Genomic DNA, 18,943 nt, shown 5'->3' with positions numbered 1-18,943 from the left:
ATTTGCCCCGAAAATTAGAAACACTTGAAACACAGCCGAACAGCTTTAAATTTTTGCGGGCCATACAAATTGGCCAATCGCAGCGCGCGTAGAAACTGAGAGATATAATAAAGATACCTTAACTTGTTGATGTAAAAGGAATTGGCCATTGACTAGATAAAAAATCCCTCATCCCAGTCTAACTTAGTCTCCTCCGCAGCCGTTTTTTGGGATGTCACGCAACGCTCCCCCTAAGGGTTGCGTTACATCCCAAAAAAACGGCTGCGGAGAAGCCTAAGTCTAACTATGTTTAATTTATTTTGAAACTATTCCTTTTTCAGTGCTGAACAGACCTCCACAGATAATGTATACCCAAATTCATGCACAAACGCGGTGGTCTGATAATAATTAATTCTTATCTCAGCTTTTCTTCTATATATAGGTTCAACATTCGAGAACTTTTTAACTGACGGATGGAGATTCCACCCTCCCCCCCCCCCCCCCTCTTTCAAGGATTTTTCAGAACTTTGAAAAGATAATTTACGCTTTGATCATGAAACTTTCAGTAGCTCGATCTTCATCCCTCGCCGACACTCTAAAGAGCCAACTGTATGTCTCTGTCATTTGACATTGCCATGGCAACACGACAAGCCAAATTATTTTGTTCTTCTTAACAGAACCTATCATTTTTTGTATTTTTCATAACTCATTGCAAAGTTTGTACTTTTTTAGCGTTCCACTATCATTTTGAATAGTTGTTCCATCAATTTACGTTTCTTTCTGACTTTCCGAAAAAAAGGAAAATTCAAGATGGCCGACTTAATGACGTCACAAATGTCATGAACGAAGGTTATAAACTATTACTGAAACAAAAACCAGGGAAGGGGTTCCACGATCCCCCCCCCCCCTCCCCACCGTCCATCATGTATGACTATGGGGATAGAGGGGGGATGAGACTTTGTATAAAAAAAATCATACAACTGAATGAGAGAATCTCTGGTAATTTTTTATTCCTACATATAAGTGTATAACAAACTACAAGTAGTCGTCTTCTGATGTTATTAAACATGCGCAGTCAACGCCCACTATCTCAAAGTCTCAAAGGAGAACAAAAAAGTAGCCTAAGTGAGACAATAGTAAATGAATGAAAAAGTACACCCAAGGAAAATAGTTGAGTTCAAGATCACTGCGTTTAAGAAAGCAAGTCAAACTGCTGGTAAATGAACTATCCAAGTGTTATTTCTGTCAAGTGTGAAGAGAAGTATTATCTTGTCAAAAAATCCACCATGGAAAATTTTCTTTTTCTCAAGCATAAGATTATGCTACAATGATCTCTGGCCTGATCTCTCTTGTTTTTTGAATAAAAGCTAATAAAACATCCATCATAGTAAGTGTGACCTAAATTGGTTAAAAATCATTTCCCTTGCCCAAGTTGAACTCTTTTATCTTCTTAAATAATGAACACTCAAGTCGCTGTTTACATTCAGAGTGCATATTTCCATTATTATGATTAAAAAATCTTCCTAGGGGCTCATTACATGCAGAATGAAACAAGAGATTTGGCTACAAACATTAATATACCATATGCCATAGAACATAGAGCCAATCAGGATACAGGAAAGCGATGTATACTCAACAGTATTACATCCACCCTTCCCATAATGTGCGGCGCGTATATTGCACTGATTGCGTTGGCCACTGTATTTTCTATGCAGTGGCGGATCCAGACCTTAAGCTAAGGGGGAAGCGGGTTTGCTTGCCCTGCCAGCTTTTCTTCCTTCAGTGATTTTTTTTTTTGCCCAAAATAAGGGGGGGGGGGGGGGAGGGTGGCCCCCCTCAAGATCCACATCTAGATCTGCCATTACTGTACGTGTATTTTCTATAGCATGGTATAAAATAGTAATGCAACGCTCTGTCCTGGTATACCAAGAAATATCCCACATGTCACTTGTATTTTCTTAGTATACAGACAAGCCTTTTATAGGCAAGTGTGTATACCAAGGAAATACAAGTGACTTGTGGGATATTCCATAAAATACCACTTGAAAGCATTGCATAAATACATGTGGTAAGTATTTTGCAAAGAACGCCTACTTTTTATCATCTCTATGTTACCTACATGTAAAAATGGAATAACTTAAATAAAGTGCTTAAGCTTCGTCAATATCATAGCTCTTCCTCTTTCATGATATTAATAACAATACTAAGATACTGTTGTAAGGCAATAAAGTTTTTGTATATAACTTAGTGATTTGGCTTAAATATTAACATTAATTTTTGATACAAATCTAGACGAGGACAGTTAGATTACTTTTCTTGTTGTTAACTTTGTCTCAAGAGCATATAAACTTTGAAGTGCATATTTCTTTGATACTCTGACTTATAACAATATTAATGTTTCAACAAAAGAATTTTTTAAAGTCTCCCAAGTCAGGGGGAACATTTTTATTAAAAAAAGAAAATTTCCAAACTATGAAAGTGATCCAAACAATCTCAATTACTTCAAGAATGCACTTTGCATCACATGAAGTTGTACCATGTTAACTTGCTCTAAGACTGAAATTGACAAAGGAAACTTTAACATGATACTAGGCTGTACATGTAAGTAGTCCCTATTAATTTTCCCTGTCCGATTGCCCCAAGTGAAAGAAGTGACGATTGTTCTCTACAGGACAAGCAACAATAATTGTTCTCTGCATTCACAGTCTAAGCCACTGTCTGTTAATAGTGCAAGTTGTGCCAAGATAATTGCATAATCATGAACAACAAGGAATATACAGTTAATTGATCTGGTATTCAGAGCTCTTGAATTCCAGCCTGCCCTGGGCAAGTCTTAGTTTACTTTTGTTTTGATTTAGTTGGCAGCAATGACTTGCTTGGGCCCTTGCCCATAGGGCAAGTTAGAATGAAAAGTAACTTGCCCGGCAGGAAAACCTGCTAATCTTGTCCTAGATGACCGGACAGCAAAACATGTTTTGAGTCCCGGAATTGAAGAACGCATGATGAATTGCTTTCAAAATTTATGCATACACCAAAATGTAAAGACTGCAATGTGGAAGTTATTGCAAGAATTATAAACTTCAAGGTCTGGCAAAATACTGCACTTTCATTTGATTTTTCTCCCAGTCTGTAACTTTCTGTTCACTGTAATGTCCAAAATGTCGCCACAACAAATGTTGTCTGGTCAAGTCCACATATTTCAGAAAAGGATGCCTAACTTGCCCTGCTCATCATGAAAGCCTTTTTTAAGCATTGGTGAAAATATAAAACACAGCATGCAACACATGGATATCCAAGCCACATGGAACAATAGCGTCACACAAACACCATAGGTTTGTTCGGATTCAAATAAATTGTTTGTAAATCCTAGCGACCGATGTTCACTCCATTTTCTCTGGCTGAGGCTGATTCTGTGAACTTGAAGTGTCATTGCTTGGTTGTGTTGAAGAACCAATGGTGAAATTTTCTAAAACTTCCGGAAGACCAGCCGTTGTCACGTCTGCATGTCCAACAGCGAATACATCAGGAAGAGCATTGCGACGGCCAGTACGTCCTGTCCTTACAAAGTTATCTACAGCCATCTCACATTCTGCCATCCTTAAAGATAATTATACAAATTAATGTACATGTACCTATGTGTAAAGGCCATGCCACACTACACAAATTTATTTCAACTTCTTGAGCAATTTTGTTGTGCCTTTGCAAGTCAAATTACAGGTGGCCCAGGCTCAGTGTATATGAGAACAACAGATGTAATGTCACTCCAAAAGTTTCTTTCTTCCTTTGTGTTCGGGCCACTACTACATGTATTTCTCTATAGCATGGGGAACACAAAGGCAGAAAACTTGCCAGAATCACTTTGGATCCGAAGACCTCATAATTTTTAGCATAAAAGAAACCATTGTGTTTCCATACAAACCTTGAAACTAAATTTAAGCCATTAGTGTCACGTTATGATTGTTGTTTTCATACATTGAGCTTGGGCTACCTGTGGACAAAGACTTCCCCAATGTGCATGGATGACTTGCAACGACCGGTGCAAAGAGTAGACAACTGTCTTCCTCACGAAACACAAGTTCTTTACAATGGGTGTTACACTATAAAGCCATTTTTTTGCAACTTATGTCGGAAAAAACTGTTGCAAGAAAAATTGGCCGATGTGTCTTTTGTATTCCTTTGTGAGTTAAGCGTTTTATTGCCAAATATTTCTACCCAAAAATATCACAGAAATTAAGATATAAATGCATGTGTCTTTCAACGTTAAATCACAAAATAAATTTATTAAAAAGCTATCATTCGTCAAAAGCCTGAGAAAGATTACGAAACTGGTCAAAATTCGAAACCAAGTTGAGAACGCATTGACAAATAAGCTGCCTAACAATTTAAGCTTACATGATTGTTGTACAGTTCAAGAATGAGTCATCGCTTGAACAAAGAAGAAAGCCTGTGCATAACAATTGTTTTAAAAACACAGCAAGGAGGCGCAAAACGCGATTCATAAGCTTAAATAATTACGATTCAATAAATCATGGATTGCTTTTTTCTGGCGGTGCTAGGTAGCAACGTTTTCAACTCTTCCACCTGCTTCCAAGCAAGTCGAAGGAAAACTTGCATCACATCGACTGGGCACCAAATAAAGGTTACTTTTCTACTCACCGATTAGCTGTCCCTCCAACGTCTGGAGCGACGAGGCAGTTCCTTCAGGCAAATCTTTAAGGTAGCCACACAATTCAAACAACAGCTACATAAACATTTCACTCCGCTTCACATGCACAGAAACTGATAAAGAGAACAGGTCCCGTATGAGACAAAAAAAAACTTTCAGGGTGGGGTAAGAAACGTCACATTGCAAACAACCTTCAAAATGGCGGCTGTGGAAGACAGAACGAATTCCAATCCTTTAGTACAACCTCTGTTAACGGATCTTTATCAAATTACGATGGCCTATGCCTACTGGAAGAGCGGAAAAATTTGGGACAATGCCGTGTTCGATTTGTACTTTCGCAGGAATCCTTTCCATGGAGAATTCACCGTCTTCGCTGGACTAGAGGAGTGTGTGCACTTTGTAAGGAACTTTCACTTTACGGATTCAGGTAGGTTTAGTCAAATTGTCGCTGCTCGCCGGTAACAAAAGCAAGTTATTATACAAGGTATTTACGCTGTTTTGCTATCTCTTCTGAAAGTCATTGTTCCGTTCAAATGTGGCCGATTTCAGAATGCTTAATTCATTCATTATTCAGATAAGCTGGGTTAGCTTTGTTTATTAATTTAAGCTCACGCAATTTAGGCGTGTTACACTAATCGTGTGAATTCGCAAACTTACGAGTGAGCCGCTTAAAATGTCGCCTAAACATAAAGACTGGCAACCTCATGTTGGAATCAGGCAGTTTATTAGGTATAATCCTACATTATAGCAACACTTAATTTTTTTACAATCATGGAAGACTACAATAGATATAACAGTAATGGCCCTACGTTGTAGATTCCGGAAGAATACAGTGAATCAAAACTGTCTCTGGAGTGGGTGGGTGGGAAGCTCAAAGCTTCTTAACTTAATTGCTATACTACTATTGCTCTGATTAATTTGCTGCCATTTCTCTAATGTATTCGGCTTACCATAGTCAGACAATGCATATCGAAGATTGCTGGGATCTCATTGGTACTCAACAAATCTTGTGACTTGCATGCTGCAAAGTTGCACAGTTATGACTAGACTCTGACCCTGCCCAGCTCCAAGTAGATCAAACAGTTCTCTATGTCAAGATTCATATTAATATGGTTAATATTCAAGAAAAAAAGTAATTGACAATTCCAAACTAATTGAGCTTGATCAGTTTCCCACAAAGAAGGTGAACGACTTGAGAAATAAAGAAAAATTGCAATTTGAGAAGCTATTAAATAGGGGAAGGGTCGTTCTTGGTCTCACAGGACTGCTGGAATACTACAGTTTCTCTGCATTGTTTCCACTGCTTTTAGCACGGACATATTTTTATTACTCCTAAATGTTGGATGGGTAAATAGAGGAAGGGTCCTTCTTGGTCTGGACTGCTGGATTACTGCAGTCTCTTTGCATTGTTTCCATTTTTTTAGCTCGCTCATGTTTTAATGTGTTTTTATTACTCCTAAATATTGCGTGGGTAAATAAAGGATTACATAATTGTATTGTATTGTCCTCCTGTGGTCCCCTCTTGGGAAGTGGTAGTGGAGTTTTCGCTAACATAGCTATTTAGTGGCTATATAGTGCTACTGATGTAACAACAGCCTCGTGTAGCAAATCTCTTAGGATCATTAATTTACACATGCTAGCTCCACCACCTTGGCATGGTATGTTCAGGATGCAGACCTTGGAGCCCAGTGACAACTTCTGTAGTGTACACTGACGGATGCTTTTTGTCTTTTTGGGATATTGAAGCCCAAATGGCATCCCAGGAAGGTTTAGAAGTTCCCAGTCCTTTTGATTTGATTCAGCTGTAGGGTTCTAAGCTGTGGTTGATTTGCAGGCCTGCATATTTTGCAGAATGCAGAATGCTGAATGCACTGTTTGCTTAAGGTTAGTTTCACTCATTGAGTAAATGTAGTCAGGAGATGACATAGGCGATAAAAGTGCTATTTTTTATCACTGACTTGTATATTTCAGCAAGACGTTTTGGCCAACTCTTAAGCCTTCATCAGTTGCACTTATGTTTGCTTGGAGTTAGCTTTCAATGATATTTTGTTGGAAAGGGCCAAATACTGTACAATGTAATGCTGTCCTTTGGAACAAAACAAACCACACAGATACAAACAGTGCATTTGGTTTTCAGCATTCTGCATTTGCCATTCAACATTCTGCAAATTACTCTCTTGCCATTGGCCGACCCTAGTTACGGTCAAAATGGTTAATGAGAGCATTTTGCTTTAAAAAATCTGTGGGTAACTTTAATTTGTATACCTTACAGTTTTCTTGTAGTCAAAGACAAGAAAATTTTGTCCAGGGAGTACCAGGCTCTTCAAAGATGGCTCAGCCATATCCCCTGCATGGGAGGGGTATGGTATTTTCTGGAGAAACAATTATAGTATTACAGTTCAACCTCTATTAGACGGCCACTCTCGGGGAAATGGAAAGTGGACACTTAAGGACACCAGTGTAAAAATGTTCTACTTGAAAGATCTTCTTCAAACTTCTACGACAGACAGATAGTGAATTGCTTGTTTCAGAAATGAAAAAAAAAAAAAATTGGGGGGCGTGAGCTTCATTTCAGAGATAAAGTGTGGAAAACTAGTCTGATTCAAGCATACTCAGCTGTAATAGGTGCTACAGGTTATGGCCTTTAATGACAGCTCTGATAGGGGTGGCCGTTGGGGCCTGAATAGAGGTTCAATTGTAATGTGGCGGCTAATGATATAGAGAAGCACAACTGAATATTTTACCATGGATACTGCAGCTCACATTCGTCAATTAAAACTGACCTTCACACTAGCCCTGTTTGTGAGATGAAGTAACTGTTCCACAGGTTAATTAACTTCTGATACAGATAATTAATTGAAAAGATTGTTCAACTGTTTTGTTAACATTCACCTTGGTTTGCCATTGTCGATGTCTTGTAGATTTTGCATAGATGTACAAAATGTACTTTAGAGAACCCAATGTTCCATGCCATTTTAATCGTATCTTTTTCTTTGTATGTAGCTTTCTATGGTCCACTTAAAATTGCAGATTTATTATTAATAATTAACAAAACTGTACTTGTATAATTTACATGCCAACCTCACTAACTTGTCCAACCTCACTAACCCGTGACATGTACCTGGATGGCTTTATTTTCAGACATATCGTATCTCAAGACAATATTACCAGCAACAGTAGAGGAAGAGTTTTACAGTTTCCTGAGGGCAATAGATACAAGTAAAGTTACCTTGTGTGCTATGCTGGAGGGCAGTATAGTGTTCCCAAAAATTCCCTTGCTCAGACTCGAAGGACCACTGCCAGGTAAAAGCAGGACGTCACTTTTCTTTGGTTAAAATTGGTCAATGTAAAATGAAGACTGCAGACTGCAGACCAGGGGTAAAATTTTCTGAGAGCAAAATGTAGACTGCAGACTACAGACTTTTTATTAATTAGAGTATATAACATGTTATTTCAATTCATTACTGAGTGCTACATGTAACTGTAAACGGGATCATTCAGGCTAATTGCAGTGAACTTTTCCACTTCAGTTAGCCTGAATATCACTCCTATTAGCTGAGGATCACTCAGGTTAGCCTAAGTGCATGTAGTGCTTCAGTTAGCCTGTTTATGATCAGCTCTCAATGATGGTAGCACTATTCAGTTAAAAAGTCTACTGTCTGCAGTTTACCCTCAGTCTGTGGTCCACGGTCTGCGGTCCACGGTCTGTGGTCTGCGGTCTGTATTTTACACTGACCATAATTAAAATGGGCCAGCCTCTATGCAGATACATAGAAAATATTTTGCCTTCACTATACAAGCAGAAGACACTCTAAGCCCGAGGCATGGGCACAATATTTGTCAGTCACGCCCATAACACATGTATGTTTTTATTGACACATCAATAATTGGATGACAGTAAACACAGCGGGATAAAAATACATTTGATGTCCTATGCACACCATAGCAAGACACATTGACCCCAAAGTTAGCACCGCGGGATTGTGTGCCTGCAACCAATACTATGGTGCTACTTTTAAGGTTTTAAGGTTATTAAAACTATTGTAACCAAAGAAAAATTAAATAACAATGCTTTAACAAGACACAGAGAAAAAATTCAAACCTGTCAGAAGATGTGAGTAGGAAGGCTGACCTTAGAAATTTGAATGACACAATATTCTCCACTGTCACCCTTTGCAAAAAAAGTGAAATGCTTTTATTATAAGAGTTAACCATTATCCTTCACTTAGTATGCACATAGTATATTTGAATTCAATCATGACAAATTACATTGCACTTATAATGTAAACCTATTTCTAATTTTGATCATAAACATGTACATAATATTATAGGTTACTAACCGAGCGTGAGGTCAAGATGGCTGTATAATTATTGGCCAAGTTCTTTCTTTCTTTTTTTTTTTTTTGCATGCTTATGGACCCAAATGGAGTTGAAGTCCATAAAGTGATATTAAGCACGCAAAAAAAGAATGAGGCCAATATCCAGCCATCTTGACCAAACAAGCTTGGTCAATAAAGGATTTTCATATGGAAATAGAACACCATTTTGTTGCTGAGCACAGCAGGTCATCCGAGTGGGCAAGATAGTGTGAGATTCTGCATTTAGACTAGGTAATCATTTATGATGTGGTATTGCGTGTTGCTGGCTTTATTTTACAAAAATAAATGTAAGTTCTAGTAGTTTTGCAGCCATTTCTTGTTGTGTCCCATCGCCAGATAAGCATTCACACGAGAGAAAAATTTGGGAGAATTCAAAATCGCTTAAAATATGTGAACCCTTGCTGGCAACTCAGACTCACATATACTTCACTTGGAATTCTCCCTAACTATCTTTTGTGACTTTACCATATTTTGTTAGTAGTAATTCTAGTTGTCTAATATAAAGAAAGTGACGTTTTCTGCCTGAAATGAGTAATAATTTGTCACTAATGATAGCGTTACTGTTAGTATAATTTAAAACTTTGTTATTTTTTCAGTGATCCAGCTTATGGAGACAACCCTTCTTAATCTGGTCAACTTTGCAAGGTATGCATATATATACATCTACAATGTTTAAGGTGGCTCGATCGGGTTTTTGAGTAACAATACCATTCAACACTGAGTGACTAGAGCAGCACCATTATCAATCCAACAGAAAATCGAATGGCTTGAATATCAACTGGTGTAGGCCATTGTTTTGCTTTTTATCAAAAATTGCCCCTAAAACTCTTAAATTGGGCAGAAATTACATGTAAAAACTACTCGATGAATTTTTTTTTTGAACTTGGCCCTCAATGAGATTAATCCATATTCAATGTAATACCAGAGTTTCAAATAAATTGAAACATTTTGAGGCTGCTAAATTTTCAGCGTCAACTGAGGAAAATATTGCGCGGATTTTCACTCATGTTGTTTGTTGTCTTCATTATCCTGTAATTTTCTTTTGTCTCAAATCACCATGATGCTATTTGTACATTTCTGTACATCATGAATTCATAAAACGCGTGATCACTTTTTGGTAATTTTCCGAAGCATGCTAAAATTTGCCAAGCCAGCACTACAACAACAATAAAATATATGTCTTGTTTTTGTTTATGTTCATCAGAACAAGACATGCAGCCGAGGGATTTTCAACTTGCGCTCACCGCTTGCTCTCAGCGTGGCTGCGTTAATGCAAGATGAGAGAAAGTGTGACGTATATTTTAAACGTCTGTCTGTTTTGGTTGAATGGAAAGCACTCCTGCATGTATATTTTGTAGTCATATATTTTTTTGTACAGTAGACTAGCATCCCATCGGGCAGGGGGGGGGGGGGGTAGGAGGGCAGGAATATTCCCTGTCGCTACACATGTACATACTACAGGTGTCAGAGTGAGTTGCTAGGTTGTTGACCTTCATGATTCCAAAAGGGTTATTTATTGTGAGTATATATATGACTGTATCAACTCCAATCTTGTCCTACTGCAGTTGATTAGCAAGCAATCATCTACCGATAAGCGATACCCTGACTGTTATTTTGTCGTGTTTTTACTCGTTTCAGCTTAGTTGCCACTAATGCATCTAGATTCCGTCTTGCTGCTGGGTGGGATAAGAGCTTAATTGAGTTTGGTTTGCGAAGATCACAGGGACCTGACGGAGGGTTGTCGGCCTCCAAGTACTGTTACATTGGAGGTGGGTGGTCAATTTGAAATAAAAACAATAACTAATGATTATAATAATAATTTTGTATTGGACTCATTCATATAACTGTTAGAACGTTTTTACTTCTTGTAAAGGCACATAAATCTGATTCTATCTATATTGAAATTAAAGTTGAAGCTGGATTTCAGTTAAATCAACTTGTTGGTTTTCTTGTTAGTACCACATACAAACTATTTATTTTAAGTTCTACATTGCCGGGCAGCAGGTGAATAAAAAGAAAAGCTTTCGAGGAAGTGCACATGCCTGGATTTAAGGCATTCATGTTATGAACATCTTCAAGAGCTAGCTTAGCGATGCGACAGTTGTATTTCAGGCTGGGGTGGAACCAGGATTTTTTAAATTATTTGAATTATTTTGTTTTAGCCAAAAAGAATGACAACTTTCACCAATTATTTTCCTCTGCCCAGTGTGATTGTATGTATTTTTTTATTATGTAACTGACTGAATACCTTTGTTTGTGCGTCTACTATAAATTGTCTTAATTTACTTATATGTCTGTTATTAACACTGTCTTTTCATATTATTGTTTTTTTTTCCTCAGTGTGAAAATAAATTACGGTATAAGTTTTTTCATTTCCAAATTCCTAAAAGAAATTGCCTCTGACTGATTAAAGATAATTTCCAGGCCGTACTGCTAGACCCACTCTGTTTATGGATGCGAAGTGGTAGAAACTTTATGCTTCGTTCTTTCTTATATCACTTGATGAAACAACGTTGCAGCTGTAAAAATCAATGAAGCCGTTAGGAAAAGAATTTGAGAGTCCTCAAAGATAAGGAATGTCGTTCGTAACGAATAGCATCGATTCGCATTCCATCGAGTGAGCCGTTATAATGTTTATAAACCTTAGGGTGCTGAGACTGCGCAGTAAGGACTTGAAATCATCTTAAACACGGGACTTCATAAGGAAAAAGCCACGTTGACTTCAAACTCCAAATTCCATAACCCCTTTTAATATACAGTATTTTCTTTCAAACCTATCACAGGATTTGATGGTACAAGCAATGTCTTAGCAGGGAAGTTATGTGGTATTCCTGTCAAGGGAACACAAGCACATGCTTTCATCACATCATTCACACCTGATGAAATGCCTCATGTCGGCAAGCTGCAGCCTGCAGATTCAAGTCAGGAACCTAGAGACTTTTATCCAGTCGTGTTAGACTGGCTTAAGAAAGTATCACCGGTATTGCGTGTTTTGGAGAGCGAAGTTCATCTTGGTGAACTGGCGGCCTTTTCAGCTTATGCTGTTGCTTTTCCCGCGGCGTTTTTGGCACTGGTAGATACCTATGATGTCATGAGGTACTGTAAGGTTATGGACTGTTTGGGAGGGCTGTATGGGAAAATATTTGGCTGTAGGTTTACCATGTTAAGTGTGGTCAAGGTGTTGCAGATCTAAGCAAAATGGAAGAAAGTTCTTGTGTGAGTCCCCAGTGTTGAATTATTCGACTTCTGTTAAGCTTGAATTGAGGGAGAAACTTTTTGTTCTTCTCAAACCCTTCTTTTTCACTCATCCTTCTTTGCACTGCTCCCTAAACTAAATTCCTAGAGTAGAACCCGCTGAAAACACAATCGTTTTTAGAGTTTCTTCAATTCAAAATATGATTTCCAGCAGAAAAGATTTGACTGTCTTTGAGGGGTGTTGGAAATTTGATGAAAGGCTCTCTCTCGTGTTTGATGTACATATCGTCTTATTCGGAAGAAAAACTTGGGAGAAGATGCAGAAATGAATTATTAATTTCGTAAACATTTATACATGCTATAGCCATGCTAGGCCGGGTTGTTGAAAGCCCGATCCAGCTAGCCCAAGATTAGCGAGAATTATTATTTCAGTTGTATTTTTTTCGGTGAGCGTTTCAGTTCATATTGTTTGTCCTTTTAGTTTTGAGCTTGAGTTATCTCAAACAACAACAACAACAACCACCATTTTATTTTGCTTAATACATAGAATATGATATAAGAATATGATATAAACTGCCAAAACATAAAGGGTGAAAATTACGGGGGGAAGCGTGGCCGAGTGGTTTAGGGCGCTGGTGTTGTAATCTGGAGGTCCCAGGTTCAAGGCCTCCACCCTGCCACTAGCACCATTTGTTTCTCGATAGTCCCGAGTTGAAATCCTTGGTCACGCTTTGTAAACAGCCAACTGGTCTGCCTCCTGCCAGTTGGGATTTTTAACTATGTTGCGTTTATTTGAGATATTTGTTTCCTTTATTTCACTGGCATGCCCGTAAACTAGCTAAGTTTAGTGCTTGTATAGCCAAGTGTATGACCACTACAAATAAGATTACATTTACATTTTTACATTTACATTTTAATTTAAAAAAGAAAATACTTTGGTGAATTTTTAATCCTGGGTCAGCGTTAAAGAGCTTTCGAACAACCCGGCCCTGATTTATTGTCCTGCACATGTTTAGGAGCGGTATGCCAGGTTTCTGTGCAGTCGCTTTGGCTCTGAATGATTTTGGTTACCAAGCTGTCGGAGTAAGGCTTGATTCAGGAGATTTAGCGTACACATCGTTACAACTAAGAAAAGCACTGGAAAAAGTGGCAGAAGTGTAAGTATAAATATCATATTTATATGATGAACAAATCGACAGTGAAAAGAATGTACTATACTTGTACATATAGAGCATTTACATCAGAAAAGAGTTCAGATCAACTCCCACAGGACTGGTTTGGTACACCAACATGGTCGCCGTTTTATTGTTTTGGGACGCCAATATAGCTGCCGTGAAAATGTATTTTTTTAAACCTTTCCTGGATGAATCTGGAAAGAAGATTATGGGTGTTCCCAATGAATCTCCAAGCAAGCTATTTCATATTATTAATTATTTATTTTTCATCAAGGTTTGGTCTACCGTGGTTTGCAAAAAGAATTATTGTCGCCAGCAATGACATCAATGAGGATACGCTCTTCTCGCTCAATCAACAGGTACACTGCAAGACAGTCGTATTTATGAAGTATTGATGATTCGAGTCCACACTACGCCGGGGAAATTTGAAAACGCAGCTTCATTTCTACGGTTAGGCCTACCGTCCACACTAATCCGTCACGAAAACGGAGCTTTAAGAAAACGCTCTTCATACCGGAGGGATTTGAAAACGCCGGCTTTGCGTTTTAGTGTGGGCAGAAAACATTTTGAAAACGGGGCTTTTTGAAAACGATGACAGCATAAGAAACGTGATTTTCCTGTCCGAGTTTTCCTGAAACACAAATCCAATATGTCCGGTGATTATTACAGCTTTTTGGGTTTTCAAATATCTCTGGCATAGTCTTCGGCGTAGTGTGGATGGAGCCAAAGGCAAAGGCTTGCATACAAGTACTTTCTTTTTCTCCCATATTCACTCACATTCGATGTTTTATCCATTTCTTTTGTTTCTTCACTGTTTCAGGGTCATTCCTTAGATTCTTTTGGTATAGGCACTCATCTTGTAACATGTCAGAAGCAGCCTGCCTTGGGATGTGTATTTAAGGTAACAACTGCTTGTTTTCAAACCTGAACTACATGAAGTATTTTTCACGTCATTTTCTGATGAGCTTGAAAAACTTCAAAGAAAAAAGAACAAACCGTCTTCCTCCCTTACGAGGGGACGGGGAGGGATTGCATGAGAAGCCCAATCTGCGTAGGAGGCTAGGATTGTTTACGATTGGGAAAGATTTAGATGGAATTGAAAAAGTTGGCCCTGTTTTTAAGCTTCGCCATCCGTGTTGCAGCTCCTTCTTTGTGATAACAAGGTCTTTGCACATCTCTGTAAGAGCAATCATGCCGAAAAATCTCGCTCCAGCCGTCGTTTACGTCCGTTTTCTCTCATAGGCGTGGCACCTTCACACTATTTTCATAATGATGAATATTCTTTTCATATCGCTAGTTTGCTAGTAAAAAGTGAAGCTTGGGGGAGGGAGAGTTTAATAGCTGGGCTGACATGTTTTTCTGTTTATGTCTTCCTTCTTTATTGTGCAGCTTGTGGAACTAAATGGCGACGCACGAATGAAACTGAGCCAGGATATCGAGAAAGTCACCATACCTGGAAAGAAAGACGCCTATCGGTTATATGGTGGAGACGGTACAGCACTTTAACAGCACTATTTCATTCGTTCTCGTTAATCAGCACCTCACTGCACATGTATGGCGTTTTATTTTTCCAGTTATGAAAAGCTTTGGAAATGGTGCAGGTTGCTCCGTAATGATCTATGTGTAACTATCAATTGATGCGAGGGTCTACCGGTCGAGACAAAAAAAAAAATGGTTGCTTAATATCGCTAGGTTCGATTTCCGCCGCTCTCGCTTGTGAGCTCTGCATCTTTTCACCTTCCTTCGGGAGAGGCACGTGGGCTCCTCGTCCAAAGAGCGGCTGATAATCAAACCAATGGTATCGTTCATCGTTCATTTGATCCTGATGCAGATCATCCCAAAGAAACGCACCTAACTTTCGTGGTTGTGATGTAATTTCTTTCTTTCTTTCTTTTTCCTTTTTTTTTTTTTTTTTTTTTTTTCAGGCGGAGCTCTTCTAGACCTAATGATAAGATGTGACGAGCCGCCGCCTTCTCCAGGAAAACGCGTCCTATGTCGGCATCCATTTGACGAGGCAAAGCGTGCATATGTCTGTCCGTCCCATGTGGAACCACTGTACCATGTCTACTGGAAGGACGGCAAGGTAACGTTGTATATTTTAAATGCAAAATCATGATACAAAATCACGTAAATACCGTAAATCCTCGAATTAGCGCCCGGGGCGCTTATTTCAAATGTAGGAGAAGACGGGGGGCGCTTATTCGAGGGGTGCACTTAATCGAAGGGGGAGGGGGAGGGCGCTTATTTAATTTTTCCCAAATCGTAGCCTGATCATTTTTTTGATACATCATCTGCGCGTAAACAACAACATAAGCTGTTTATCGGCATGAAAAGCTGATCCTAAAGTTTAAATCGAGGCACCGTTAGTACTTAACGCGTTCAACGTGTTCGCTAAACGTGTTCACAAACTGAAACAATGTACAAATCTAATACCACATGACGAAAACTATACATCCTTTGTTGTCTCATTACTCGTCCACAAAATGGAGGACGGGCAGGGGGTGGGGGCTTATTCGAGGGGGGCACTTATTTTAAATTTCGACCGATAAGAGGGGCGCTAATTCGAGGATAAACGGAATATTTCTCATCAACAAACGAATGAGTCATTCCAGTGAGCGAATCTTTTAATACGTCACGATGGGTGAATAAAGTCGTAGTACAACGGAGCGTTTTTCGCGTGGTGAAATTTTTTCAGTTCATTGTTACTGATTGAAGTGCTTGACATGGGCTTCTTTTCCTTGAATCTATTTTGCCAATAGATTTGCAGTCCGTTACCGCCGTTGAACGAGATTCAAGAACGAGTGAAGAATTCTCTAAAGATTTTTAGACAAGACCATCTCAGAGCTTTAAATCCTACTCCATACAAGGTAACTCTTATATGATGGTATGCATATCTCGCAGGACGAATTGTTGTTGTGTTTAAGTTTACTTCATTTTCTCTGATGAGAAACACCCGCCGGTAATATTCACTCTTTCAATCTCCCTCTCTTCCCTTCCCCATTTTATTTACAAGATTATAATTATTACCGGTACAACTTTTTTTACAGGACCAATCGGGGCATGAGTTTGCTTGCAGTACTCGCAAGCACCTGCTTTTGTTTTTCCCCTCGTTGTAACTAATCTCTTCTTTGTGAAGGAGATCCACTCCCCCGCCCGCTCAAACCTGTTGGAAGTAAATATGCCTTGGAGGGAGGGGGGAGGGGGGAGGTGTCAATAGGGGAATAGAGGGTCCCCGGTATTTACACTTTCCTCTTTCCTCTTAAAATTCTTTGATCACGTTAGAATATTCCCAGATGATTATGCCATTATCGCCAAAAACCTTTGTTTTTTTGTTTTGTTTTGTTTTTGTGTTTTTTTTTTCATTCAGTGAAGGATAAATTAAATTCTTGGTTGTTGCGAAATTCAATGTCTATGTACGAAAGAGAGATTTTCAGGCTGCTAGAATCAGTTCCTTGGTGTTTTCTAGCCATGTCATAACTCAGCAAGTGTCCCAAGTTCAAAATCTCACGATCCATAGTTAACTACTCATGGCTGAGAAATAGTATTTCCATCTTATTTTTTTAACTTTGTTTGTTTTTGTTTCTGTTTTGTTTTCTTCCAGGTTTCGTTGAGTGACAAATTGTATACATTTATGCACCAGCTCTGGCTAAACCACGCTCCAATTGGAGAATTGTTCTAAGAAGGAAAACTGATATTTAATATACAAACTCACCCTCACCTAGTAATATATTAGCATCACTTCCAGAACTTTAGAAAGCTGCCGCTGTGCAGATCGTCTGAAAGCGACCTGTCTTAATAAGCAACCGTCGTAATTCGCGCGTTTTTATTTTTCCCTCGAAATATTTTTTGATCTTCGCCCTGCAAATCCATGTCATGTCCCTATTTGGTTGTTATTTACGCGAGAAATTAATTTGAAGAACCCAGTAACAGAAAACGCAATTCATCATCAGATTTCCAGCGCTATGTAGGTCATATATGCAATTACAAAATAATAACTATGGTAATTGTATTGTTGGATGTGATCTTAATTCTAGATGTAAAAACAAAAAACCTGAGGGGAGGCCTACTGAAATTATTTTTATATTGGCGTAACCGTAAACTGTGATCGAGCAAACTTTGCTCAGTCTAGTGAAGTTGTGTCAACTCTTAGTCAAGGAAAATATCTTCCTCAACTCAAAACTAAATTAAATTCGGTTCACTGAGCATTAGTATTTGAATCTGAGAACATATTGTTAAAGGGACACAGCCACGAAATATTTGCTTAAAACTGTTATAAATTCACGAAATGGTCCCAATATATATGAAATAAAATTAGTTCTAACTAAATGATCAAAAGCAATTTCTTGAAGAATGTCCACATTGCAGCAACATTTTTGCAAAATTTGAACCTTTAAAAAACTGACATCCTGACGCTTTTTCAAAAATTCATATCACAATCCGTTTCTATCCTCGCCATCGTTAGCCATCCTCACTTCCTAATGGGTTCTAATTTGTCGAGTACTGCCCTACAAGATAAAACCATAATAGTTCAGCTGCCAAAGATCGATATATGTTTTTGAGATGTCTAAAATCATGCTTAAATGGTGGCAATGTCCCTTTAAGTCCACTTGCCGGAAATTAGGCGGTGTTCATTAAAATAAGGGCGCTTATTGGTCTAGCAGCTCTTATTATGAAGATACTTTGAGGGGCTGGGGGGGGGGGGGGGCACGAAGAAAATAAGGGATTATGTCTTTATACAGTGGTAGAAACGATTTAACGACTATTAGTTCGTGGAGGTTCGATATAAAAGCTTTTAAATCCGATATGCGCAGTGGAATCCCAGTTTTTCGAACCGGGATTCGCAATTTTGGTTCCTAGGAGAAATGGATCTTTGATTTTTCGAACCACTTTCTCTCCCCAAAAGGTTACAAAATCAGGATTATGCTGCAGATTTCTTCTTCGAGCCTCTTCAATACTGAAATCTAGAGTGCAGATCAAGGAATCCCCGGCAGAAATTAAAGCTGGTGCTTTTTCGGATTTTCATGTCGGCAGTTTATCAGACGCTTTGAACAGCGAAAACTCGATTCTCTTTCCTTATGCCAGAATGTTGAAAAGGCGCATTTATCAGTGGTGAAAATAGGTTTGTAGATCATCCATGCCTGTTTACTATTTCATGCGAGTTAGTTTTCGTTGCACTTTCGAGAGGGAAAGCGCATGCCGAAACAGTTTTTCATGGTAACGAGTGTTTTCCTAGAGGTCAGTTGCGAAAATCACTTCCCTCTTGGTCGTTTATCCATAGTTTACATAGATTAGCAAAATAAAACTTGTGTTGGTTTAGATGACTGACCGAATTTCGCAAAACCGTGGTTTGTTTAAACGAAAACGAGAAATGTAGCGGTACCGAGAAGCGGTAGAGCAGAAATATTATTAGCATCGAACATAAAATTATGGCTAGTGTTGTAGTGTTGCTTTTTCGCTAGTTGTGCCGTTTAGAGGTGAAAGAATTTTAAACGGTTTAGTTAACAACTTATAAGTTTTGTATTGTTTTCGCGTGACGTGACAAAAACTAC

The 18,943-nt window shown here is 38.7% G+C and overlaps 1 protein-coding gene and 1 long non-coding RNA gene across 2 annotated transcripts; one reads left to right on the top strand and one right to left on the bottom strand.

The window, feature by feature from the left end:
• Window positions 1-964: 964 nt before the first annotated feature.
• On the bottom strand, window positions 965-4,819 carry LOC149105633 (uncharacterized). Its single transcript, XR_016201178.1, has 2 exons — window positions 4,636-4,819; window positions 965-3,576 (listed from the first exon to the last, which is right to left on the bottom strand). It is a non-coding gene; the product is annotated as an uncharacterized LOC149105633 (long non-coding RNA).
• Window positions 4,808-17,720, top strand: LOC110062785 (nicotinate phosphoribosyltransferase-like). The gene is made up of 12 exons (XM_089270730.1): window positions 4,808-5,072; window positions 7,787-7,948; window positions 9,621-9,669; window positions 10,663-10,793; window positions 11,808-12,120; window positions 13,236-13,376; window positions 13,669-13,753; window positions 14,215-14,295; window positions 14,784-14,886; window positions 15,320-15,477; window positions 16,154-16,261; window positions 16,996-17,720. The coding sequence occupies exons 1-12, from the start codon at window positions 4,844-4,846 to the stop codon at window positions 17,071-17,073; spliced, it is 1,638 nt and encodes a 545-aa protein (XP_089126856.1). The 5' UTR covers window positions 4,808-4,843; the 3' UTR covers window positions 17,074-17,720.
• Window positions 17,721-18,943: the final 1,223 nt, after the last annotated feature.

Source organism: Orbicella faveolata, unplaced genomic scaffold, assembly GCF_042242905.1.
Source record: "Orbicella faveolata isolate gen_17 unplaced genomic scaffold, um_ofav_v1 contig_34, whole genome shotgun sequence".
Lineage (NCBI taxonomy): Eukaryota > Metazoa > Cnidaria > Anthozoa > Scleractinia > Merulinidae > Orbicella > Orbicella faveolata.
The sequence above is the reverse complement of the archived record's forward strand: the minus strand, read 5'-3'. Positions and strand labels throughout refer to the sequence as shown.